This window comes from Podarcis muralis, chromosome 1 (assembly GCF_964188315.1).
Source record: "Podarcis muralis chromosome 1, rPodMur119.hap1.1, whole genome shotgun sequence".
Classification (NCBI taxonomy): Eukaryota; Metazoa; Chordata; class Lepidosauria; order Squamata; family Lacertidae; genus Podarcis; species Podarcis muralis.
The window spans coordinates 8247991-8275675 of record NC_135655.1 but is presented as its reverse complement, the minus strand read 5'-3'; the positions used below and the strand labels follow the sequence as shown (position 1 = coordinate 8275675).

At 46.5% G+C, this 27685-nt stretch overlaps 1 protein-coding gene across 3 annotated transcripts; it reads left to right on the top strand.

Annotated features, from left to right (window-relative positions):
• Positions 1-4838: 4838 nt before the first annotated feature.
• LOC114599439 (potassium channel, subfamily K, member 16-like) lies at positions 4839-25693 on the top strand. Of its 3 annotated transcripts, none has more exons than XM_028734734.2 (6): positions 4839-4942; positions 12215-12415; positions 13664-13784; positions 17233-17396; positions 22252-22414; positions 25218-25693. In XM_028734734.2, the coding sequence occupies exons 1-6, from the start codon at positions 4925-4927 to the stop codon at positions 25472-25474; spliced, it is 924 nt and encodes a 307-aa protein (XP_028590567.2). In that variant the 5' UTR covers positions 4839-4924; the 3' UTR covers positions 25475-25693. The 3 variants fall into 3 exon arrangements, with proteins under 3 accessions (XP_028590567.2, XP_077776314.1, XP_028590750.2); XM_028734917.2 differs by lacking the exon at positions 4839-4942 and adding an exon at positions 9314-10141 and having other exon boundaries at positions 25218-25692; XM_077920188.1 differs by lacking the exons at positions 13664-13784; positions 22252-22414; positions 25218-25693 and having other exon boundaries at positions 17233-17335.
• Positions 25694-27685: the final 1992 nt, after the last annotated feature.

Below are 27685 nucleotides of genomic sequence, written 5' to 3'. Positions count from 1 at the left end.
CAGCAGACCAATGAGGGTGGAGACGGACGCTTCAGACAGAGCCGTAGGAGCAGTTCTGTTGCAGCAAGACCCGCAGGGGGCTTGGAGGCCGGGAGCGTTCTACTCCAGGAAGCTCACCAAGTCAGAACAGAACTACACCATCTGGGACAGGGAGTTGTTAGCCATTCATGCAGCCTTCAAGGCGTGGAGGCACTTCCTGATCGGAGCCAAGCACACAGTGCAGGTCCGCACGGACCACAAGAATCTGGAGCACTGGCGCACGGCGAGGTTCCTGAACCAGAGGCAAATACGTTGGGCAGAGTTCTTTGCGGACTTCGACTTCCGTATAGAGTATGTCCCGGGGGACACCAACATCATGGCGGACGCCCTCTCCCGTAAACCGCAGTACCTCGAAGAGGCGACGCCAGCGGCGGCCATGCATATCTTCGCACCGGCAGCGTGGGCGTGCGCTTCGGCGACTGTTGACCTGGAGGCGGTACGACGTGCATTGCGGGACGACTCTTTCGCGTGAGCAAAGATGGCAGAGGCGCACAGGGGCACGGCGGCGACCGACGAGTTCCAGGTTCGCGATGGATTACTCCTCCGTAAAGGGGCCATCTACGTGCCAGGGGACGATCTTTGCGCCAAGGTACTGCAGCAGTTGCACGACGCGCCCACTGCCGGGCACTTTGGCACAGAGAAGACGATAGAATTAGTCGCCAGAGACTTCTGGTGGCCCAGAATGAGAGGAGAAGTCGCGGACTACGTGGCGAGGTGCGACACCTGCCAGAGGGCCAAACCAGTACACAGACCGCCGTCGGGACTGCTGGAACCTCTGCAAACCCCGTTCGAACCATGGGAGAGAGTGGCCCTGGACTTTGTCACGGATCTGCCCAGCTCGAGGGGCAAAACGGCAGTGCTAGTGGTGGTGGACTTGTTCTCCAAGATGGCACATTTCATTCCGTGTGCGAAGGTGGCCACGGCGGAACAAACCGCCAAACTGTTCATAGATCACGTGTTCAAGGTTCACGGTCTGCCGTGGTCTATACTGTCTGACAGGGGGCGGCAGTTCATCTCGAACTTCTGGCAGAAACTGATGGGCTTCCTGAACGTCAAGATCAACCTGGCTTCGGCTAGACACCCGCAGACCAACGGGCAAGCGGAGCGGGTCAATGCCATCATGTAGCAGTACCTGAGATGCTACGCAAATCAACAGCCTGCGACGTGGGTGGACTACCTGCCGCTCGCCGAGTTCGCCTACAACAACACGAAACACGTGTCCACAGGGGTGACGCCGTTCTTCGCCAACAACGGAAGGCACCCCAGAACCTTCCCGGGACTGGAAAGAATGGGGGAAGGGGAGCCGCAGACAGCAGACGCGTTCGCATCAGAGTTGCAAGAGGTCCACGATCAACTTCGGCAGCACCTGGAGCTGGCTAAACACGCATACAAGGTGCAAGCGGACAAACACAGGAGAGTCGGCGAAGAGATCCAGGTGGGAGACTGGGTCTGGTTGGCAGCCCAAGCAGTGCTGGCCAGGTCATTAGCGAAGAAGAAACTAGGGCATAAACAACTAGGGCCCTACCAAGTCGAAGAACAGGTCAACCCGGTGGCTTTCAGGCTGATGCTTCCGGAGGGTTCCAGAATGCATCCAGTGTTCCACAGGTCGGTACTCACTCCCTACAAGACACCTCACAGGTTTCAGGAACCAGGAACGGCTCCGAGTCCGCTACGAGAGGGAACCGAACAAGGGGGAGTGACACAAGAGGAGTCCATCAACGAGGTCACAGAGATTTTGGACTCTAGATGGGGAGAAGAGGGAGTAGAATACCTCCTCGCCAAGGAGGGCTTCCCGGCCAGTGCCAACAGCTGGGTGCCAGGCTACGCCTTGGAGGAACCTCTGCTCAAGGACGAGTTTCACGCCCTTTTCCCACACAGGCCCATGCCAGCAGACTTTTTCGACGACTGGCTTTTCACACCGACGCTTTCAGCCAGCACTTTCCATGGGTTCGACTCGGACGAGGAACCGACAATGGACACGCGTTCCCCGGAGGGGTCGCCCTCGGGATCTGCCTCAGAGCCCTCGTATTGGTGGAACGATAGACCAGAGGAGCAGTGGCACAGGAAGTGGCTGGAGGTTCCAGGTCGAGCGACGGACCCGGGAACGACTGAGGCGGAGACGGACGTGGACATGTTCGGGGAGGACCTGGGCTTCGAGCATGGCGGCACAGAGATGGAAGCGGAGGTGACCGCTGTCGACGAGCGCAGGGAGGAAGAATCGGAAGTCTTCAGTTGGAGGCCCGCCAAGGGAAGCGAACTGTATCCGGCATTCGTCCCCATGACTCGGCAGCACCCAGCTCCCGCACCGGAAGGAGGGGAGGGGGGAAAGGGGGGCTTCGAGGGGGGGATGGATGTCAGGGGTTCAGGAGCAGAGGCGAGGGCAAGGGAGGAAACAGAGAGCGAGGGGGAGGAGTCCGAAGAAAGGATGAGTGATGACGACGACCCGAGATCTCCGAGTCTTTCCAGTGAATCGGAAGATTCACAGAAAGGGGCGCCAGTGGCCAGAGCAAAGGGGGGGCCTAGGGGGACACCCCAGGAGGAAGGGACCAGCGGGGGTTCAGAGGGCAGCAGTTGGAAATCGGGGCCAGCGTCCCCACCAGAGCGCAGTGGAGAGGAAGGACGTCAGGGATCGAGCCCTGGCAGCTCGCAGCAGGGAGGAGGGCATGAGTCAGGAGTGACCACGCCCCCATCGGGGAGCGAAGAAACGGTCAAGCGGAAAGTGGAAGGCTGGGCGCGCGCGCCAAGTTCAAATGCACGGGAAGGCGGCGCAGTAAGCAGCCCGGAAAGGGAGCCAGGTCCTAAAGCCCGACGCAAGGAGACAGGAGGGTCCGGGGGGTCAGCGTCAGAGGAGTCCCGGAGGGAGGAGACCACGGGTGGCAGAGGGACCCAGAGAAGGACGGTCAGGCGGAAAAGGTGGAGTAAGGCGAGGATATTAAGTTGGTGTACGAGGGGCGGAGATTCAGACGGAGCTTCGCCGGTCTAGCCATAAGACGTAGAGTTGCACGCAGCAGCTTGGAAATGGAAACTGTAACTCAATAAAGACTTTTATAAAGCGAACGCTGGCTAGCGTGATCCTCTGTGAGCTGGGATCGGGGAGCAGCTCTGACAATTATTATAAATTTTTATTCATATTTGCACATATATACAGGAAAAACATAAACAAAAAATCCACCACATACCTTATACAAATTATATCCACTTCACAAATCATAAATAAGATACCTAACTGAGTTAGTCTCAACTGAGCCTTGGACTTCTCTCCACTCCTTTGGTAAGTATCGAATAAATTATATAGTCGCGTACTTTTTAACTCTTTTACATAGGCCTTTCCCGCTGTTAGAGTTATTTCAACCCCGCCAGTGTCACCTGAGATTTAGATTCCATATACATTAAATATTTCTTCCAATTATCATGAAATTTCTGTTCGTCTTGGTCCCTTAATCTTCCTGATATTCTATCAAGCTCAGCATAATTTATCATTTTAACCTGCCAATCACTTATGTTGGGTATTACTTCTAATTTCCAATTTTGTGCTAACATAATTCTTGCAGCTGTCGTAGCATATAGAAACAAGATCTTGTCTTCTTTTTTAATTTCTTTACCGACCATTCCTAACAAAAAAGCTTCTGGCTTTTCAAGCAGGAATTTGGAAATGCTGGAGTTTGAACTCAGGACTCGCTGCCTGCTAAGCAGAAGTTCTACCATTCAGTTTGGGAAAGGAGATTCTTCCATCTCAATGCTGATGCTTGGATGCTCAGCTCCCATACAGCTGGAGGCACTCCCACAACAACAACAAGGGGCTGTAGCCAACTAATTTTTTTCTAAAAATTAATAGACCTGAATGAATGAAATTTATTATGGTCACAGACCAGGATTAAAAAGCATAGAGATAAAATAGCAGTTAGGATTTTTAACCGATAATTGTTAGGGCAAATGAGGACAAGGAGACAGGCATAAAGCATCTGAATAAAATACAAGATTAAACACGGATAATGGATGGATAAAAAACTGATAATTAAAACAGATAAGAATTAAAAACAAACAAAGACACGCAGTTAAAACAACGGTAAGAGCATAAGAACTAAAAGACTCGCAGATAAAACAACTATAAGAGTAGAAGCCTCTTAAATGGAGGACACACAGCGTTAAAAACTGCTGTGCAAATATGGTTAAAACAGACAAAACAATGTACAACACTAAATTTAGAAACAATGTACAACAATCAACTGTCCCAGGGAGTTGACTCAGAATCACCCATTGAACTGTGTTTGGGGCTTTTCATGCCGGACTATTCTGAGTTGGGCGATGGTTTGCGCCTACAGATCTGTGCACAGAATCTGGCGACCATCCAGGTCATCTTCTGATCTTTGCCCAACAGTAAAAGGTAATAGACCTGAGTTCGTCGTGCCCCTTAATGCAAATATTGCCAATGTATTTCACATCTGGCAACCAGTGTGCTCCTTGGGTTTCAGATACAACACGGGCAGACAAGAAACAGTCTGGGACACAAATTTCCATGGCCCTCTAGCGGCTAAGGTGGCTCATTTACCAGAAGTAATGTAGTTTGTAGTTTGATCAGCATCGAGTTGTATACTGATCAAACTAAGCTTCTGAAAAGAAGAGTGGCATGTTGTGATGGAAAATACTGACTGTCGCTCGTGATTCATTCTCCATTGGGGATTTCACCTGAGGGAAAGGGAAACAGAGGGCTGGCGCAGCGGCGCCAGGGAGAGAGAGAGCCATTGCGCCGTTGCATATTAAGTAGTGGCAGCGCTGTGATACGAAGTTAAAACCCCCACAGAAATGTGCCGACAGATACAGAACATCCAGTTTAATAAAGTACTGAGGTTATTTTATTGAAAGAAGAATTTTTTTCTGTCAGAAAATGGCCAGCAAGCGCCAGGTAAAAGAGACTCGGGATGACCCAGTACAGGGAGCTGTTGCATCTGAGGAGAATACTGAATTAGAAATGCTGAGGCTGGTATTAGAATTGGCTAAAGTTGAAGCAAAGAAAGAAAGAAAGATATAAGTTGAAGCAGAGAAAGGAAAGGGAAAAGCAAAATTAGCAGCTGAACAGGCCAGAATTGCAGCTGACATTCGGTTAGCACAGATACAGGCTGAGAGGGATATGGCAGAGAGAGAGAGCAGATTAGCTCATGAGGGAAAAGAAAAAGAAAGAAATGCCAGATTAGCCCAAGAAGAAAGAGAAAGGGAGGCCAAGATGGCCCATGAAAAAGGCATGTTTCTTTTAAAGATGGAGGAAATTAAGCTGAGAGCAGAACTGCCACATCCATTGCTAGGGGGTGGAGACTTTACCTCAGCTAATGTAAAGAGATTTCCCTAAGTGTGTCAAAGGCATTCCTGCTAAGTTTTGAACAGACCTGTAAGGACTTAAATATTCCTGAGGAAAACTGGATGCTGTATTTACATCCACAGATATGTGGAACTTTGAGTGAAATATACTCAGATTTAAGAGAAGATGAAACCTCTGATTATCTCACGTTCAAAGAAAGAATGAAAGGGTGGTTTGGTTTAACTGCAGAGCAAAGCAGAAAAGCCTTTTGTGACATTAAAAGAAACTTATGCGCAACTGAGTAGCCGTATTGATAAAGCTCTGGACAGATGGGTGGAAGGAAGTAAAATCAAAACCTTTGATGAACTTAAACAGTTGATCAGTTTAGAGTAATTTTATAGACAGGTTCCTGCACACCTACGCTGGTTCCTTAAAGATAAGAAACTGGAAACAGTAACTGAAGTCTCTACCTTGTTAGATGAAATGGAAGGAGACTTAGGGGGAGCATTAGTACCCAGTCCCTTCAAGAAAAATAATGACTGGAAACTCAGAGAGAACATTGGGACTCAGAACGACAACCCTGTAAGGCGGACCTCTCCTACACAATACAAACCTAAAGGAGTAATTTGTCAGGAGGAGGGTCACAAATTTTCACAGCCTTCTAGTGGCTAGGGTGGCTCCTATAATAAGTCAATCCTTTATTAGGCATAGCAAACCACACATGATCAAACAAACACCGTATACAAATTGTGCAAAATACGAGCTCAGCATAACAAGGTTTGTCCCAGTCAGATCTTTAACGCCAGAGAAAATCGATTTGCATAAATAATACAATATAACACTACCACATCGCACAATCAATTAAGAACCACTAAATCTCTTTGTAATGGCCTAGCCTTTCTACATGGACAGCACTCAAAGATACAGCCACTAGTAAAGTAATTTGATCATTCCTGTCCGAGAGCAGGTCCTGAACTGTTGGTGGCATAGAATTGAGCCTGTTGAGTTGTAAGGCCTCTAATAAATTTTTTTTAAAAGATATTTATTAGAATTTTACAAAATGAAAAAAGAAAAAAGAAAAATACAAAGTAAAAATAGATAAAAAAACCAATTCCATCATTCCATCACTTTCTTTCATTTGCTTATTTCCCGGACCTCCTCACACCTCCCTTTTTGTATTCCAGTTCAGTTTATTAGTTCAGCAAATCCTTCCCCTCTTTGATTATCCTAATCTTTAATCTTAAAATAATATAGCATTAAATTTTTGTCTGTTAATAGCCCATTTTTTTTCATACTCCTTATAGCGTTATAGCTAAAAACCACATAACTTTTCATCCAACATCATTTTAACATTCATTAATTTTACAATATTTCTGTAGGTAGTTTTTAAATTTCTTCCAATCTTCTTCCACCAATTCTTCTCCCTGGTCTCGGATTCTGCCGGTCATTTCTGCCAGTTCCATGTAGTCCATCACCTTCATCTGCCATTCTTCCAGAGTGGGTAGATATTGAAGAGATGAGTAAGGGTCACAGTTTAGTGGCAGAGAACATGCTTTAAATGCTAAATGTTCAAGACTCTATCTGTAGCCCCTCCAGGTAGGGCTGGGGAAGACTAAAAACCCAGGAGAGCTTCTGCTGGCCAGTGTAGCTGATGCTCATGCAGACAAACCAATTATCTGACTTGATTTAAGGCTATTTCCTGTGGTCTGCCAGCTGATGGGATTTAGGACAGGCGTCCCAACTTCCAGGGACGGAAGGGTCTTCAGCCCCCTCAATATCTGCTGCCAGGGGGCTGGGCACCCTCTATGTTGAGCGTGGTTCAATGGTTGGCTCCTCCTGAATGCGAAGATTATTCTCATATCTCCTCTTGTTCAGAATAAACATACCCAGCTCCTTCAACCGTTCCTCATCAGGCTTGGCTTCTAGATTCTTGATACCTTTATTACTTCCTGTGATGTGGACACTATTTCTGTTGATGTAGCCGAGAGTCACTTTGGAGAATAGAAGACAAGGCGGAAACTGTCATACTTTAAGAAATAGGGTTTATTCAGCTATTTAAACCTTCAGTCTGCATGGAAGGAGTCTAGATCTTACGGCATGGTCAGTTCAAGAGGCAGCAGTGCAGGCATACAGCCTCTCTCTCCAAGATGGATCTCTCCTCCCCCCTCTTTCTTCCCCCCAGAGACCCCTTGCCTTCCCCCAGAGCAGGTACCCTGGCAAACTCCCAAATCCCCAGTCTTTGTTCACACCTAGGGTCAAGAGGGAAGTTCCCTTGTATTGTTAATGACCCCTATAGTACTCTTGATAGCCCTGGGTCAGCCAGGTTGATTTGCATAAGCCAGCCCAGGAATTATCTGTCTGGAACAGCTCTGCAGTTTATGTTCTAATCCATATCCCAATTAACCAAAATCCTAGCATTTATTCATTCTGAGGGTTTAACAATAGCATTAGCTTTGCTGCTGCATCACACTATTGACTCATGTTCAGCCTGTGGTCCACCAAAACACCTAGATCCTTTTCACATATACTGCTAGTAAACCAGATTGCCTCCCCCCTCCCTATATTTGTGCATCCGGTTCTTCCCTCCTAAGTGCAGAACCTGACATTTGTCCCTATTGAAATTCATTTTGTTAGCTGGGGCTCAATGTAGGGGTGCAAAAAAGAGGACACATTTATTGACTTCTGCTTTTTTGTTGACTTCTGCTTTTAACTATGGATCACTATGATGACTCTGCCCATGAGAAAAATGCCCATGAGGACAAAGAGAACAAATGGCAACCCCCAATCCTGATTCTTTCTTCTGCAGCATTAGCTACCCCTCCCAGTTTGGTGCCATCTGCAAATCTGATGCACGTTCCCATTGCTCGAAGTAGCAACAGGTCAAACTTGTCCCCTGTACATTTCTAAAATATTGTGGTCTGATCTTCCTACCAGCCTCTCAGACCTGGAGGCTTTCAGCAGCACAGCAGGTACAGAGGGGGTGACCTCACAGAGGACCAGGTAAGCCAGTCCACAAAAGAGAGTAATATACCCATGACCTCATAGAGCCCATGAAGGTGTGGTCAGGCTGCTCCTACCAAATAGCTACCTAGTGAAAGGGAAGCACTGAGACTCTCCCATCAGATATTGGAAGTCAAAGAAGTGGATCATTTAAGAGGATTTGGAATCGAATGTCCCTATCAGGGTGAGTGATGAGCCAAACAAAGACCTCTCCCCTCCTTTCAATTCCCTCCTCCAAATGACCGCTGGGCTGGTTATGGATGTGGGAAAACACATTAGCTCCAACATGACAAAAGCTCCTGGTTTTCTTCCTCCATGTTTCCCAATGAACTGTATTTCTTAAAAAAACCAAACCAAACCAAACCTGGAAAGAGAAAGTGTGTTTTGACATGCAGTATCCTAACACTCCAAACAACTTTCCCAAGAAGTACCGTAATTGAAGCAGTTGCTTTTTGCACAGTCAATATAATCTTTTATTTTAGACACCTATACGACATGAAGAAGATTTTTTTCAAGTTTTTCTAGCAACATATTCACATATGGTTTTGTCATCTGAGAGCTTCCTTGCAATCATTTTCTAGAGACAGTTTTTTTTAAAACCATATAGAAGGCAAAGTAAAGAGGGGAGAGAAGAAAAACAAAACTGTATCCTTTACAGAGTTGTTATTCTCATTCACCAGATCTTAACCTACTACGTACAGTATTTGTAAGAATGGATTCAACATATCATTGAATTTGTCCACGGCAAGCCTGCTTTAAACGCAAGTTGCTCATATGTTGCAAGTTTGTATGTCTTAAATCCAATCGTGGAAGGGAGCCTCACTTTTATTTTTCCATTTCATCAGTCTCAGTCTTTTTTAGTGATACAGTCCTAAATCTGGGATCCCAAATCCTCCTTCCTTTATCAATATTTGATTTTTTTGAATCGATATTCTTGGAACTGAAGAGTCCCAAAGGCATTTTCTAAACAAATATTTAATTTTGTGAATTGGAATTCCTCTTAAGATATAAACTAGTCTAGGTATTATGTTCAGTTTAAGAGCATTGACTTTCCCCCACAGGGTCAGGTTCAATGACTGCCATTTCTTGATATCCATTGATACCTAATAATAATAATAATAATAATAATAATAATAATAATAATAATAATAAATTATTTATATCCCGCCCTCCCCAGCCAAAGCCGAGCTCAGAGCGGCTAACAACAGTAAAATAATACAGCATTCTAAAATCAATTCATTATAAAATCAGTTTAAATCAAATTAATGGCAACAATTGGGCTAGAGTTCTGTGAGGATTACCAAAGCGAGAGCCTTGGCCACAGGACTGGTGAAACAGCTCTGTCTTGCAGGCCCTGTGGAAAGATGTCAAATCCCGCAGGGCCCTAGTCTCTTGTGACAGAGCATTCCACCAGATTGGAGCCGCAGCCGAGAAGGCCCTGGCTCTAGTTGAGGCCAGCTTAACTCCCTGTGGCCTGGAACCTCCAGGATGTTTTTGTTTGAAGACCATAATGTCCTTCGTGGGACATACCAGGAGAGGCGGTTCCGTAGGTATGAGGGTCCTAGGCCGTATAGGGCTTTAAAGGTTAAAACCAGCACCTTAAACCTGACCCTGTATTCCACCAGGAGCCAGTGCAGCTGGTATAGCACTGGGTGAATGTGACCCCGTAAGGAGTCTCGCCGCGGCATTCTGCACCCGCTGGAGTTTCTGGGTCAGTCTCAAGGGCAGCCCCACATAGAGTGAGTTACAATAATCCAGACTGGAGGTGACCGTCGCGTGGATCACAGTGGCTAGGTCAGGGTAATAGAGGTAAGGAGCCAACTGCTTAGCTTGGCGGAGATAAAAAAATGCCACCTTTGTTATAGCTTGCAATCTATGCCTCCATGGAAAGGGAGGTGTCGAAGATTACACCCAAACTCTTAACGGACAGTGCTGGCACTAATTGCGCCCCCGCAAGAGATGGGTGTTGCCCCCCCAATCCCATATCATCCTGACCCAGCCAAAGTACCTCTGTCTTCGAATAATAAGAATAATTTATTATTTATACCCTGTGCATCTGGCTGGGTTTCCCCAGCCAATCTGGGCGGCTTCCAACAAAACACTAAAATACAATAACCTATTAAACATTAAAAGCTTCCCTAAACAGGGCTGCCTTCAGATGTCTGCTAAAAGTTTGGTAGTTATTTTTCTCTTTGACATCTGAGGGGAGGGCGTTCCACAGGGCGGGTGCCACTACCGGGAAGACCCTCTGCCTGGTTCCCTGTAACTTGGCTCCTCGCAGCGAGGGAACCGCCAGAAGGCCCTCGGTGCCGGACCTCAGTGTCCGGGCAGAATGATGGAGGTGGAGACTCTCCTTCAGGTATACTGGACCGAGGCCATTTAGGGCTTTAAAGGTCAGCACCAACACTTTGAATTGTGCTTGGAAATGTACTGGGAGCCAGTGTAGGTCTTTCAAGACCGGCATTATATGGTCTCGGGGGCCGCTCCCAGTCACCAGTCTAGCTGCCGCATTCTGGATTAGTTGTAGTTTCCGGGTCACCTTCAAAGGTAGCCCCACATAGAGTGCATTGCAGTAGTTCAAGCGAGAGGTAACTAGAGCATGCACCACTATGGTGAGACAGTCTGTGGGCAGCTAGGGTCTCAGCTTGCATGCCAGATGGAGCTGATAAACAGCTGCCCTGGATACAGAATTGACCTGTGCCTCCATGGAGTCCAGAATGACTCTAAGGCTGTGCACCTGGTCCTTCATGGCACAGTTACCCCATTCAGGACCAGGGAGTCCTCCACACCCACCCGTCTCCTGCCCCCCCAAAACAGTACTTCTGTCTTCTCAGGATTCAACCTCAATTTGTTAGCCGCCATCCATCCTTCAAAGAATTTAACTTCAACTGGCTCCCACGTAACCATCCAGCCACAGCTTCCAAACATCTGATCAGTATGTCTGGGGCCGAGTCAGGATGGCCATCCATCAACAGATAGAGTTGGGTGTCATCAGTGTACTGATGGCAGCCCAACTCAAAACTCCGGACAAGCTGGACGAGGGGGCGCATAAAGATGTTGAAAAGCATCAGGGAGAGTATCATACCAGGAAGCACTCCTAACACCAAGGAGTGGCGCGATGACAATTCCCTCCCAAGCGCCACCCTCTGTCCCCGACCAGAGAGAAACGAGCGCAGCCATTGAAGGACTGTGCCCTGGATCCCCACGTCGAAGAGGCGGTTGTCCAGGAGTTCGTGATCGACCATGTCGAAGGCTGCTGACAGGTCTAAAAGAATCAGCAGCCCCAACCTGCCTCGATCCAGCTGCCTGCGGAGATCATCTGTTAGGGAGACCAGAGCTGTCTCGGTCCCATGACCAGCACGGAAGCCGGATTGGAATGGATCCAAGCTGTTCAGCAACCGCCCTCTCAATCACCTTACCCAGGAATGGAAGATTCGAAACTGGGCGGTAATTGGATAGATCTAAAGGATCTAATGATGTTTTCTTTAAGAGTGGGTGCACCACTGCCTCCTTCAATTCCTCTGGGAATGTCATTTACATTTTGTTGATGTTTAACGATACTAATTTAGATAAACCTTGTGGTATTAATATCACACTGTTGACTCATGTTCAGCTTGTGGTTCACCAAGACCCCTGGATCCTTTTCACATGTACTGCTACTTAGCCATGTGCCCCCCATCTTCTATTTGTGCATCTGGTTCTTTCTGCCTAAGTGCAGAACCTTCCCTGTTGAAATTCATTTGGTTAGCTTGGGTCCAGCTATGGAGAGTGCTCAGCTATGGGGCTGTACTGTTGAGTCTGGGTCAAGACAAATAGCGACTTGCTTACTAAACTATAGTTGCTCTTGTGTCTGCTTCTTCCTTGGCTCTCATTCCCACACAGGACAAGATGCGTATCAGCAGGAAGCAGGGCATACTACTGCTGGCTGGCTACATGACTTACATAGTGATGGGTGCCCTTGTCATTGAGCTTCTGGAGAACGATCACCACGAAAGACTAGAAGAAGCAACGTTTCGCATGAAAGCACAATTCTTTTCAAACTACACCGCTCTCAGCCCAGAAGAGGTGGAGGTATTCATACAGGTAAGGCATTATTTTAGCAAGACTGAAATGACAGACCGTGGCAGGACACCAGAGGTTGAGAGATCAGAAAGTATATATGGGGGGAATACAGTTTAGGAGGTGGGAATTGAGGTGGGGACAGAATTAGTGGCCAGCATAGAGCCATAAGGACTCACCCTTCCTTCTGCATGTGAAAATTTATCCCCATGGAGGATTAGGCAAATTGTTGGAGGATAAGACAAGGAATGGCTACTAGCCATTATGGCTCTGTTCTGCCAACACTGTTGGAGGCAGCATGGGCTTCTCCACACTGAGCTTTCCTCCACTCTCTCCAGGCCTGGCCATGATTTAAAGCTCCGTGTCTGAGCACCATTTCGTTACTCTGGGGCTTTCCACGTCAAAACCAGCTTGTAAACAGCAATCATTGAAAACCCAAATTGACGTTTTCTCCGATTCAGTTATAAGGAGCAGGTTTTTGTTAGCATTTGTACTGCATTTGTTGGGAAACATATTTTGCAAAGAATATACAGTGGTACCTCGGGTTACATATGCTTCAGGTTACATACGCCTCAGGTTACAGACTCCGCTAACCCAGAAATATTACCTCAGGTTAAGAACTTTGCTTCAGGATAAGAACAGAAATCGTGCAGCAGCGGCAGCAGGAGGCACCATTAGCTAAAGTGGTGCTTCAGGTTAAGAACAGTTTCAGGTTAAGAACAGACCTCCAGAACGAATTAAGTTCTTAACCCAAGGTACCACTATATTGGGGAAAGGAGAACATACGTCATATAGCAGTTGCAAAACAGATGACTCTGTTCAAGGTCACAGAAAAGCTGAATCATTGTCTGGTTAACTGCCTTGAAAAGTGTGTTTGTGCCTTAGAACAGAGGATGGGAGATGATGTCGTCTCACCATTGTTTTGTTGACTGAGAATATGGGAGAGCCAATACTCCAAGCAGACTCTGTCCAAAAGAATTTATGAAGACAGGCAAGCCAAGCCATTTATGCATTGCTACAAAACCCTCTCTTGGGTTCAAGGGAGGGAAACCTCCCTCATTCCCCTCTAACGGCAAAGGCTCCTACTTGAGAGGTGCCAGAAATGAGTTCCAGAAAGTTCCAGCTGAAAAAAATGCCATGGTTGCTCGACTGTTCCAGAAGAACTTCCCTTCTGAGTGCATAGCAATTTGGTTAGCAGTATCTAGTGATAATCAGAGGAGGGGCTATTCTTATGGTTGGAATATTCAAACTGAGTCTTGCCTTCAATTGCAGAAACTGGTAAAAGCTGTCCGGTTGGGAATAGATCCAATAGGAACCAAACCTCATGATAAACACAGCAGCTGGGATTTCGCTAATTCTTTCTTCTTCGTGGGAACTATGTTAGCCACAATAGGTACTGTCATTTGGTTCTGGCTTCTCCCCGAATATAGGATGCAGGGCATTCAACTGCTCTCACTTAGTTGTGTTAAACTGCAGGCTTTGCTTTTGCTCTTTCATCATCCTTCACATCTCATCTTTGTCTTGCCCTTTCTGGCCAAATAAATAGTTCATTTATTATATGCCCAATGAGCCCATTCCCTGCTTGGTTATTTATTCCCCACCCTTCTGGGGTCAACCCATTATTAAAACCACCCTGTGGAAAGTAGTTGGGCTAGGGAAACAAGTTCAAATCCCACCAGGTGCAACTGACCCTATGATAGTCTCCCAATGCAAATCTGTCCCTCTCAGCACAACCCTATGCATTCAGTGGGACTTGCTCCCCAATAAATTTGCATAGGATTAAAACTTCTTTCCAGTAAGCTACAAAATACACTCAAGAAACCACACACCCTTTATCTCTAGATGAATGCCTTCAATGCAGAAAACCATGCACTAAATGAGTGGGAGAACATACCCTGTTAGCACTGTCTAATCCAGAGCTTTCAAAACTTTTCAGGTTGGTGACACACTTTTTATACATGCATCAATTTGTGACATGGTAATTGAGTTTTACTAGCAAACCGGTAGTTAAACTAACCCTTCTCCAGCATTCATACGACACACCTACACACTGCAGCCGACACACTAACTTGTCGCGACACACCGTTTGGAAAGCTCTGGTTAAGCTTTCTGGTGTGAAGCACAAATTGTTGATTCAAGTGTGCCAGGGATAAAATAATCCATACTTCGAATGCAGGCCATAAAGCTGCGGCTTCTGAGACCCAAGAGAAGGGCTTATCTGTTTCTCAGCCTTTGGACGAGGTATCCCAGGAGTCTTCATTTCTTGACTCTTCCCACTTGCAAATTTCAATCAGTAGATAGTAGTTTTCTAATTGGGTCTCTGATTATTCCGAGGTGCTTGGCAAAATCTTCATGGGATCTCAGCTGAAAACAACTCAAGTCTGGTCCTTACAAATGCATGGTGCATGTTGGTTATATATTTAACTTTTCAACATACAATAAAAACCAAACTAAACTCTTGCAATTGCTTATGCAATAACTGTGGGATGATACTAACAATCAATGGTGTGTTCAGTCATGTCTTTGCCATATTGAGTTCTGTTCATCTCTCCCTTAGCAGCCTCTGCTTTGAAAACTTGTGTCTGTCCCTTTAAGTAAACAGTGCATTCCATTCCAACGGTTTGAGGTTGAATCCAGACAAGACCAAAGTATTTTTTTCTGCGCAGGGGAAGCCACCCAGAGTGGCTGGGGCAACCCAGTCAGATGGGCGGCACATAAATAATAAATTAAAATTATTCCCATGCTAATGGATTCAATCTCACTGAAGGAATGGAGAGTTAAAAGTAATATAAGATGAAGATTTTAAACTATCCAGATCATCCTTATCCATTGGTAAACGTTATTGAGCATCGATAATTTAAGATAAGCTTTTTGCTTTGTTTTTCCGCCTCTTAGTTAATGCCTCTTCTTACACCAGCAGCCAAACTGCATTCTGTTTTTTTTTAATATAATTTTTATTAATTTTCATTAATAACACTCCAATATGGGCCACATTATTATGATGTCAAATCATACCAAATCATAATACAATTTATAAAGCCAATTATACATTCCAAATTAAACACATTAGATGGCTTTCTGTGTTTTGATGTTCCGGAGATAATTTATTCCAAAGTTCCACACAAAGTCTCATATGTAATCCAAAAATAACAATTTCAATCTTGATCCCTTCTTCTGTTGTTTTTTTTTGCAGCGGCTGGTGTAACAACGTCACTCAAATTGTTATTTTTAAAAATCCATATCCATTAACTTGCAAGAGGCATTAAAGCTTCTAATTTTCTGTGTAAAATATTTTTTCTGTGTAAAATATTTTTCTTTTGTACTTCTTTTCATGTTATAATGCATCATCCTTTTTCCGCACTGTCTCCCTTCGAGAGTGATTTTTCAAAGTGTGTCAGAGCCAGCACTGTCGCCATCTTGTTTATCTGAACCAAAAGCATACTGGCATCATGCCATGCTCCGGGTTGACATCTAGCTCTTTGTTCTTAATCTTCCCAACTTTTTTAACAAGCTGATGTCTCACCAAAGCAGTTGTAGATCCAAATTAACACTCTCCATAGGAGACAGTAGGGACGTGGGTGGTGCTGTGGGTTAAACCACAGAGCCTAGACTTGCCGATCAGAAGGTCGGCGGTTCGAATCCCTGTGACGGAGTGAGCTCCCATTGCTCTGTCCCTGCTCCTTCCAACCTTGCAGTTCGAAAGCACCTCAAAGTGCAAGTAGATAAATAGGTACCGCTCTGGCGGGAAGGTAAAGGGCATTTCCGTGCACTGCTCTGGTTCGCCAGAAGCGGCTTAGTCATGCTGGCCACATGACCTGGAAGCTGTACGCCGGCTCCCTCGGCCAATAAAGCGAGATGAGTGCCGCAACCCCACAGTTGGTCACGACTGGACCTAATGGTCAGGGGTCCCTTTACCTTTACCTATAGGAGACAGTGCCACAAAGCATCACAGTATTTCACAGTCTTTCATTTGAAGAACTCTGTAGGCAGATTCTAAAGTCTTTTTTTTAAGTCCCTGTTGCATTCCCTCAGTCCACTAATAATTTCTTAATATGTCTTTAGTGAAGGTTTGCTGGATCATAGATCATCAAATATAATATAAATATAAAAAGAGAACAAAAGGCTCCCCTTCACTTACATAATAATCCTGTTACGGTGAAGTCCTCTCCAGATCAAAACCTTGGCACGCAATGGCTGGTTTCATTTAGCAGGTTCCCATGTCTCCTTGTTCCAAAACATGCCTGTTCTTTAAGTGCCCCTGCCCCTCGCATTCCATCGGAGCGAGAGAGAGTTAATGGACAATCCGCGAGTGAAGGCTCGCCCCTCCGATCGGGGTGTGTGTGTGTTTCCACAAGGATAATTACTCTCATTTTTATCCTTGATTAAGTGCAGAATCGGGATCCGCTATTATGGGACCGCTGCACGCCATGGCATTCCGTGCCAGAAGTCCCAATTTACATTCTGGATAAGAATTATTTAATAAGAATGAATTGGCAGATAGATCAGCCAAGTTATAATTGAGTCCATTCTCAAAATAAGCTAAAAGGGAGGTTTGTCTGAGCAGATGCCCTGAAGGCTTACACTGAGGGCTGTTATGGGCTGTTATCTGGGCACAATGGTGGTTCTTCTATCTAAGATGCTCCTTGCATGCCCAATTTCATCACCAAAGACATATCATCAAATACATTTCTAAATACATCCCAAAAGAAATAAGAATTTTGTAATTCGTTTTTTAATCCAATAACTGTGTCACAAATGTTGAAGAACTGAAAAATCTGAAGGTAATTGGCAAATCGATAGTTGCTGACGTCCTTTGCAACTCTTTCTTAATCTTTCAACAGGCTATGGAAACCTCTGTCCCCAAACAGCAGATGGACAGATCTTTTGTGTTATTTTTGCTCTCTTTGGAATCCCCTTCAACCTTATCTGCTTGAACTATATTGGCTTTTTTGTCTCAAGAATCTGTGAAACCTGTGCAGAGAAAGTGTATTGGAAAGAAAATAAGGTAATTCATCTGGAGATGATTTCTAATCTTACCAGTCACAAGACTGAGGGTGACATAGACTGCTGCTGCACTCAAGTCCAGTGTTTCCCAACCGGTGTTCCGCGGCACACTAGTGTGCCGCGAGACGTTGCCTGGTGTGCCGCGGGAAAAATTGGCGGGGGGGGGGGAATAAAGGGGAAAAAAATTATTCCCCCACCGCCAGGCGTGGGGCTGGGGCGGGGGAAGCCCGAGCTTCCCCCTCCCCCAGAACGGGACCCAGAGCCATGCCGAAGCTGCGCGCAGCTTTGGCATCGCTCTGGGAGCTTGCGGGGCTGGGGGAGGAGGAAGCCCTCCGCCAGCCTCCAAACCATGTCGGGAGACAGCGGGATGGCGCGCTGCGCCTCTCCCGCTGTCCCCCGAGTTTGCAGGGCTGGCGATGGGGAGGAGCAGGCTTCTCCCCCCGCCAGCCTTCCAGCCAAGTCGGGGGGCAGCGGCAAGGGCGCGCTGCGCCTCTCCCGCTGTCCCCCGAGTTTGCAGGGCTGGCGATGGGGAGGAGCAGGCTTCTCCCCCCCCCCAGCCTTCCAGCCAAGTCGGGGGGCAGCGGCAAGGGCGCGCTGCGCCTCTCCCGCTGTCCCCCGAGTTTGCGGGGCTGGCGATGGGGAGGAGCAGGCTTCTCCCCCCGCCAGCCTTCCAGCCAAGTCGGGGGGCAGCGGCAAGGGCGCGCTGCGCCTCTCCCGCTGTCCCCCGAGTTTGCAGGGCTGGCGATGGGGAGGAGCAGGCTTCTCCCCCCGCCAGCCTTCCAGCCAAGTCGGGGGGCAGCGGCAAGGGCGCGCTGCGCCTCTCCTGCTGTCCCCCGAGTTTGCGGGGCTGGCGATGGGGAGGAGCAGGCTTCTCCCCCCGCCAGCCTTCCAGCCAAGTCGGGGGGGGGGAGCGGCAAGGGCGCGCTGCGCCTCTCCCGCTGTCCCCCGAGTTTGCGGGGCTGGCGATGGGGAGGAGCAGGCTTCTCCCCCCGCCAGCCTTCCAGCCAAGTCGGGGGGCAGCGGCAAGGGCGCGCTGCGTTTCTCCGCTGTCCCGGACGGCTTTCAAAAGCCTGCCTTCAAAAGCCGTCCGGGACAGCGGAGAAACGAGCTGCCTTTCTCCGCTCTCCCGGGAAGGCAGGCAGGGGGGAGCAAAGGCTTTCGCCCCCGCCCGCCTTCAGAAGAGGTCCAGGACCTTCTAAAGCCATCCGGGACAGCGGTGAAACGCGCTGCCTTTCTCCGCTCTCCCGGGAAGGCAGGCAGGGGGGAGCAAAGACTTTCGCCCCCGCCCACCTTCAGAAGAGGTCCAGGACCTCTTCTGAAGGCGGGCGGGGGGCGAAAATCTTTGTCCCCCCTGCCTGCCTTCCCAGGGGCTTTTAAATCGCCCCGGACAGCGGAGAAGTCCTCCGCTGTCCCGGGCGATTTTAAAATGCCGCCCGCCAGCATTTTAAGATTGCCCCGGACAGCGGAGAAGTCCTCCGCTGTCCCGGGGTTTTTTAAAATGCTGGGGGTGGGAAGAAAAGCCCTTGTCCCCCCCCCCAGCCTTCAGAAGAGGTCGGGGGACAGACTGTCCCCGGACCTGGTCTGAAGGCGGTTTCCCTAGGAACGCATTAATTGATTTTCAATGCATTCCTATGGGAAACCGTGCATCGCAAGACGAAAAACTCGCAAGACGAAGAGACTTGCGGAACGAATTAATTTCGTCTTGCGAGGCACCACTGTATCCGGAGAGGCAGCCTTCAGGCGAGTTTTAATTTTAATTTTCCTTCTCCCACTTAATGCCCCACGCTCGCCCGAGCAGCTTGCAGTCCTCGGTAACCACGGCGACCCGAGGGAGGGGAGGGAACAGGGAAGTCGAGGGCGGCGGCGAGCCGCGATGACGTCAGTGGGCCGCGCCGCCTCGCCCTGGCACGGTGTGAGAGCCCCGGCTAGTGGCGCGAGCTTCAGAATAAGTGGGATCCGCGTGCGCGAGACCGAGATCGCGGGTAAGGAGCTCAGCCCTGGGCAGGAGGAAGCGGGGCCGCGCGTGCGGGCCACATCCCCACAGAGAGCGAGCCTCCCCCGGCCCACCACTCCGGGCAGGTCCACTCGCATGAGGGGGTGGCGATGGCGACGGCCGGCAGCTTGCCTGCAATGCCATCCCTCGAGCAGGCGAGGAGCCCGGAGGCTACCAGATGCGAGTCCTCTTTCCCACCCTGCTCGGGAGTCCAGAGCACTTGGTCGCATTCAGGATCTAGAGTGGGGAAGCGGGGCTTGTGTCTGGGCTGGACACATTGGGCTGCCTGTGCCGCTCGACCTGCGGGGAGAAATCAGGGTGGGAGTCACGACCGTGAGGCAGGGCTGCCAAGTGTGGCAGAAGAGGACACGGCCGTCGCACCTGTCCTTAGGTAGGAGCTTCTTCCGTGTCGACCTGCTGCCCTAAAGTCTTGGCTTTTTTCTTGGCTTTTTGGCGGTTGGCACAGAAGGAAGGCAAGGGGGAGGGGGAAAAATTGAAACTTACACTTTCGTGCGTCCCTCCCGGCGTGACGCTGCGCGCTGACGTCACGGGGCTGTAATGGTGGTGTGCCTCGAGATTTTTTTCATGAAACAAGTGTGCCTTTGCCCAAAAAAGGTTGGGAAACACTGCTCAAGTCCTGTATGCAGGGTTCCTGTGGGTATCTGGTCAGCTTCGATGAGAACAGGATCATCGACTAGACAAGGCCCTTGCCTGATCCAGCAGGGCTCTTCTTCTATTATATTGCATATACATATGCATATATAATTAGCTGCCTCTATAATAGGAGGAAGACAAGAATAAATTAGACATGTGCATTATGCCCTCTAATTAAGTGAGGAAGATAAACTCTCGCTCTGCCTTCAAATAGGAATGAGAGAAACTCCCCAAATTATTTGTTTTAGCAGTACATATTTTTGGAACACAGCTGTTTGCCTTTAGTGAAAATGGCTCCAGTATAAATTTGCAAAATATATCTTCTCAAATTCATGGAATTTAATGTTTCTTAATTCTCCAAAATGTTAGTGGGTGTGAGGGTCATAGCTGTCAAGTGTCCCTTATTTGAAGAGACAGTCCCTTATTCCAGCGCCATGTCCCGCTGCTGTCCCTTATTGATAGATGCCCCTTAAATGTCCCTTAAATGATGTCCCTTAAATTTCAAAGGAAGCAGCTCCTCTCCCTTCCTCCCTGCCGGCCAGGGAGGAGGGAGGCTCCAACTGTGTTGCTTGGCTGTGTTGGTCACCCAATAAGAAGTCTAAGAACGACTGGGGGCGTGGAGCTTGCATGCCTTGTGTGTGGCTAGTTAATGCAAGCTGAGGGGTTTTTTGAATGCTGGACGCCATTTTGTTGCACGTGCTGCTGCAAACTTTGCAGTGCAAAGCCAGGCCGGGGAGCCATCTTAAGTTGAGGCTGCATAGGCCTTGTGGTGCATGTGACTTGGATTCTATTCAGTTGAACCTCTGGTTACAAAGTTGGTTGGACAGTGTTCTCAAAGCTACCAGCATGAGTTTGACCAGACTGCAGGAGGACAGGAAGACTGGAGTGCCTGGAACAGGTGAGGCTGCAGGTCCCTTATTTTCAAGGCTGCTGGTCCCTTATTTTCAAGGCAGCTGGCCCCTTATTTTCAAATCTGTAAGTTGACAGCTATGGTGAGGGTGGGTGCAAAAATCTACAACTGAACAAAAATTGAATTGTCACCTTCTGATGTGTAAAACATTATCCAAACTCTGTTGTACATTTTGTTATTACAATCTCGGACCTTACTTTCCCCTATAGTTCCATTTTTTTCAATGTTTAGAAAATCAAGTTTGCCAAGTTAGCACGGGATTATGACAGACCAAGGCTTTTAGATACTTGCCTGTTTCTAAAACGAAGGTTTCTTATTTGCTTACAGCTTGTGGTTTGTCTGGAGGAGGCAAAAACAATGAGCCTGAGTTTGGACAAAATGCTAAGCCAAACCATGCCTTAGTTTGTGGCCAAAGCAGCCACCATCTCCTCTCCTGGAGCCTGTCTTGGAGAAATTTAAAAGGAGGTTCCCAGACTGTAGCTTCCCCACACAGCAACCCAAAAGAAAAGGATGGAGCCTCCAAGTGAAATGATAGGCTTTTATTGAAAAAGAAATGTGCATAGGGGCAGCCTCACACATAAGAAGAAGGCTGCAAAGCCATGTTCTTTACACATTTCTAGATTACACACACCATTTTTATTCACCAATCCAAGGATCACAGCAATCTTAACAGGTGCAACCCCATGTTGTCATCCTGAACCAATTCAAATCATTTGGTTCTTCAGATCAGCCCTCATCATAATGCCGTGTGATTACATACAACCATTTTTCAGTGTCTTTCTTTCTTAAGACTTTGACTAATTTCCCTGTTCATTACAAGTTTTCCAATGTCCTCTTTCCTTTTTTTTTTTTTTTTTTACAAAACAATTCAAGACTGATCCCAATTGCCATGCCTAGCTGATTCTCGTTTTAGGCATACAGTGGCACCCATAGATTCGAACAGTGTTTGCGAACGGACATTCACTATGCACAGTACCTCAAAACAGCTAGTTCTGTACTGTAAAAATTCAATGTTCAAAATACAGTTTTATTAAATTATTATTTTCTCCAACACCTGCACCCTTGCACTGCCACACTAAACCGTGGCTTGGCTTATGTGTCATTACATGTGAACCAAGCAATTGCATGTGAATGGAGAACTGGGTATTGTGCTCCAGATGAAGTCTAACAAGGGTGGAATTATTGTTATTTATATGTTAATGCAGCCTAAAATCCCTGTGCATGGCTGGAGGCCAAGAACACTGAGCTCTGTTGCATCAAACCTACCTTTTTAATTTTCTTTTTTGCTTTATCTTTCAGAAAACAGCAAAATATCTTTTCTTCTATGTGGTTTTGGGGATTCAAATGTTTCTTATTTTGCCTTCGTTTCTCTTTCAATGGATGGAGGGCTGGAATTATAGTGAAGCTGTCTATTTTACATTTATTACACTCAGCACCATTGGTTTTGGAGACTATCTAATAGGTAAGGCTTTCAAAATACTTTCATATTGTGGGCTTCACTGTTGTGCTGAAGAATATGAAAGCTCAGATCAGGTGCCATACAAAATGATGGTTGGCAATGATTATAATTTGGAACCCAAAGCATATTTTAAGTTTCTCAAGTACAGACCCTCCAAGTATACCTATTTTCCAGGAACAGTTCTGGATTTACAGAAGCCATCCCAGTTTCTGATTTGATCCTGGAATGTCCTGCTTTTCCTTAAGACGTCCCTATTTTCATTGGAGAAATATTGAAGGGTATGGAGCTTTATGACCCACGAGCCAAGGAGATAAGTAAACTTTAGAAGACAACTGAAGGCAGCCCTGTATAGGGAAGTGTTTTAAAGTTTACTTTTTTATTATGCTTTTCTATATGTTGGAAGCCGCACAGAGTGGCTGGAGCAACAGAGTCAGATGGGTTGGGTAGAAACAATAAACTTATTGTTACTATTGTTACTATTACTATTATTAAGGACCTCCCTATCCTAGAACAGATAATTCAACATTTGGTCTGTGAGCATTTAGAAAAGGATGCTGTGATTACTAAGACCCAGCATGGGTTTCTCAAAAATAAGTCAATTTTTTTGATCAAATTACAAACTTGATGGGTCAGGGAAATGCTGTGGACATATTATACCTTGATTTTGGTAAGGACTGCATGATTTTCTCCAGAGGAAGTAGGTAACATGTGGGTTGAAGAAGGTAAGCGTTAGGTGGATTTGTAGCAGGCTGACTGACCGAACCGAACCGAAAGAGTACTCATTAATGGTTCGTTGACATCCTGCAAAAAAGGGACAAGTGGGGTGCCACAGGGTTTTGTCTTTATAAATGACTTGGATGAATGAATTGAGAGGATGTTTATCAAATGCACAGACGACACCAAACTAGGAGGGATAGACAGAACCAGAATTCAGAATGACCTGGAGAATTGGGCACAATCTAACAAAATGAATAGATTTTGCACCATTCTAGCAACTGCAACCACTTCTGCCTGAGGCCAACAACTGGAACAAACTGTTGCCAACAAATGTTGGATGAAAATAAATGTTTCTACATTTCTATTATTATTATTATTATTATTATTATTATTATTATTATTATTATTATTATTAAGTTTTATAAACAAGAATAATGTTATACAAATAAGTATACCAAGTTTTCTCATGTCATTTGTATATCACAAAAATAGCATAATAAATGTGGAGTAATATCTACAACGCATGGTTCATTATTAGTGAACCAATTTCTTGGTTCATGAATTGGTTTAAACTATTAGGAAGAAAAGAGGGGGAAAGAGGTGGAGGGAGGAATGGTAAGTGGGGTTGGGTGGGGTGGTTATACTTCTATTCAAGTACGTTTCTGAGCACAAAAGTGTTGGTGCTGACCTGTAAAGCACTAAATGGCCTCAGCCCAGTATACCTGAAGGAGCGTCTCCACCCCCATTATTCAGCCCAGACACTGAGGTCCACCTCTGAGGGCCTGGGGCCAGTCCCTCACTGCAAGAAGTGAGGATACAGGGAACCAGGAAGAGGTGGTGGCACCTTCCCATCAGGTGTCAAGGAGATAAAGAACCACAAAACCTTTAGAAGACATCTGAAGGCACCCCTGTATAGTCAGATGGTTGGGGTACAAATAATAAAATTATTATTATTAATATCATCATCATCATTGAGCAGGAAGTTACAGGATGTGCACTGATTGGAAATTTGGTAGTGCAACCACACCAAAGCCTTTACAGGCTCAAACATCATCATGAGCCTAAACCATCACAAATAGGACATTGGTAGTTTCCTATGTGTAGTGGTAGAAATGTGTTTTAAATGTATGGTGTGAACATGACCTAATGAAGTTTAGATAAATTGAGTTGGCGAGTCCTTTCTTTTTTTTGTAAATAATTTTTATTCATTTTCCAATTAAAAAACATTATTAATAACAAATCAAACCAAATATTTCCACATTCAAAAACAAAATAGGAATTATATAATCCAAATTAATTAATTTCAATGGGACTTCCCGTGTTCTGGATTCGAGAGCTAAATGTCCATCCTTTATCTTTCTGCTGTCTTCTTTGTTACTTCACAATTTTCCAGTCCTGATATTGACAATTTCCTCTCTCGATCAGTCAGTCGCTGGTATAACTATCTTGTTTTATTTGACCATTCCTTATTTCTATAATCATGCAGAGGGCTTTTTCCACATTGTTCTCAGTCTTAATATTTTGAAGCACAGTCCTCCTTCGATGACCCCTCCTTTTTCTGCTGATTGTTGTTCTAATAGGCTCTGGACTTCCATCCAAGGTTGAAGTTCATTAGCGACTTCGCACTGTCTTTTGATCTTTAATGTTTCAAATGTATTGTAGGAGTGTACTTGGCAATGTATTGTAGGAGTGTACTTTTTGAAGTCCGAAACTTTGCCTCCAGCGACTGTGTAGTTTAGCAGATTTTTCTTTTAACTCGTTCTGTCCATAACACGCCTGGATTTTTTTGCCAAACCTTTTAATTTTTAGGAAGCAGGAACTCCCGGCTGACGGGACTGACGTTGGAGAGTTGCTAAATACGTGCCTTGGACACAGATAACCTATGGTCTGCGGGTGGTGCGGCGCAGCTCCCCCCTCCCCGGGATGTGTGTGTCAGGGTTAATTATTTAACCCTGAATTACTGGCACAGCTGTTTGTCTGATCTCTTGGGAGGCTGCCATATCTCATCGTCGGAAGCTGGAAGTCTGAGTTGGCGGGTCCTTTAAATCACCTCCTCACACTTTACTGTTGCTTTTCTCTGTATCTCCAGGGAGGAAGCATGACAGGGCATATTTTATGGGCTACCGGCTACTCGCAGCCACTTGGATCGTCATTGGTCTGGCCTGGATAGCTGTGCTGTTTGACCTCGTATCCTCATTACTTGAACCTCCAGCTCCAGTAAGAAGAAGAAGCAGCGCACGAAGAGAGAGTAGTGGGGACAACATAACACTGTCCCAAAGGGGTCAGTCTGTTAGATTTTCAGTGACGGAGAGTACAAGTACATCATTGCAGTCTCGTGGAGATTGACATAAAAATCAGTTGTACTCAAGAACTTCCATTGAGCTTTTTATAATTATATGCTATTGTTGACATTCTGCGTATTCCTTAAAAACTCGCTAGTTGCTCTTTAAGTTACGCAGTTCCTAATAAACTGTGAAATAGCCATGTTTCGGCAACCAAGAGAGGGAGGGTGGCTATTACATAAAAATTATGTAATTACATAAAAATCAGTTTTATATACTGTTGTTTTTATGTTTACTTTTGATGTCATCTTTTTGGAAAATAAATTGTTATTAAAAAAATTACATACAAATCAGCTACACGCAAGAACTTCCGCTGAGCTTTTTATAATTATATGGCATTGTGACATTCAACTGATCCCTTAAAAACTGGCTAGCTGGTCTATGTTAGTACCATATTTTTCGCTCTATAAGACGCACCAGACCATAAGACGCACCTAGTTTTTGGAGGAGGAAAACAAGAAAAAAAATATTCTGAATCTCAGAAGCCAGAACAGCAAGAGGGATCGCTGTGCAGTGAAAGCAGCAATCCCTCTTGCTGTTGTGGCTTGTGGGATAGCTGCGCAGCCTGCATTCGCTCCATAAGATGCACACACATTTCTCCTTACATTTTAGGAGGGAAAAAGTGAGTCTCATAGAGCAAAAAATACAGTAACTCCTAATAAACTGTGAAATAGCTGGGTTTTCTGCATCAGATTATAATGCCTCTTCATTACAGGATATGTATTGTGTTTTAGCAATAAGGAGAGAAAGGAAGGGTCTTACTTGGATTCTCAAAACTGGAATGTGTGCAGTGGAGAACAACCAAGATGATCAAGGGTCTGGAAACCAAACCTTATGAGGAGTGGTTGAAGGAGCTGGGTATTTTTATTCTGGAAAAGAGGGGACGGGGGAGATATGAGAGCCGTCTTCAAATATCTCAAGGGCTGTCACATGGAAGAGGGAGCATGCTTGCTTTCACCTGCTCTGGAGGGGAGGACTCAAACCAATGGCTTCAAGTCACAAGAAAGGAGATTCCAACTAAACATCAGGAAGAACTTTCTGACAGTAAGAGCTGTTCAGCAGTGGAATGAGCTCCCTTGGAAGGTGGTGGACTTCCTTGGAGTTTTTTCAGCAGAGGTTGGATGGCCATCTTCCTGGATGCTTTAGTTGAGATTCCTGCATTGCAGGGGGTTGGACTAGATGATCCTTGGAACCCATTCCAACTCTGCAATTCTATGATTCCATGAGTCTAAGGGGCATTTTCATCCAACATCAGGAGAGGCACCCACGTAAAGCAGGCGGGAAGTGGTGGAATTTTCTGTCTTGAGGACCACACTGGCCTTTGCCTTCCAGTGAGCACTGCACACCCTCGTGTGTCCATGCCTGCTTGTGAACACACACAGAGACACAGAGTCCCCCCTCTCACCAAAGCAGTGAAGACTAGCTGAGGTGGAGGTGACAGCTGCACCCCCATTCATCAAAAGATAGATGGGCATTCAAACTCCCCACTCCCAGGACACCCCATCAGGGCGCTGAGCCTCACCTACTATTTAGATATACGTGCCATCGCCAAAAATAGTCGGGGGTCCTGAAGGGTCAGAAAAAAATTGTCTGGTGGCTAGATTAAGCTCCCAAACTGGGAGTTGCCCACCCCCTGAAGTATAGCCTCCCCTGAAATATAGGATCGCATGACCAATGTTTCATTTTAAAGCCCTATACGGCCTAGGACCCTCGTACCTATGGGACCACCTCTCCTGGTACGCCCCACGGAGGACCTTAAGGTCTGCAAATAATAATGAAGGGCCATAAGAATATTGTTCTATTTGTTGTTGTTTAGTCGTTTAGTCGTGTCCGACTCTTCATGACCCCATGGACCAGAGCATGCCAGGCACCTCTGTCCTCCACTACTTCCCGCAGTTTGGTCAAACTCATGCTGGTAACCTCGAAAACACTATCCAACCATCTCATCCTCTGTCGCCCCCTTCTCCTTGTGCCCTCCATCTTTCCCAGCATCAGTGTCTTCTCCAGGGAGTCTTCTCTTCTCATGAGGTGGCCAAAGTACTGGAGCCTCAGCTTCACGATCTGTCCTTCCAGTGAGCACTCAGGGCTGATTTCCTTCAGAATGGATGCGTTTGATCTTCTTGCAGTCCATGGGACTCTCAAGAGTCTCCTCCAGCACCAGAATTCAAAAGCATCAATTCTTCGGCGATCAGCCTTCTTTACGGTCCAGCTCTCA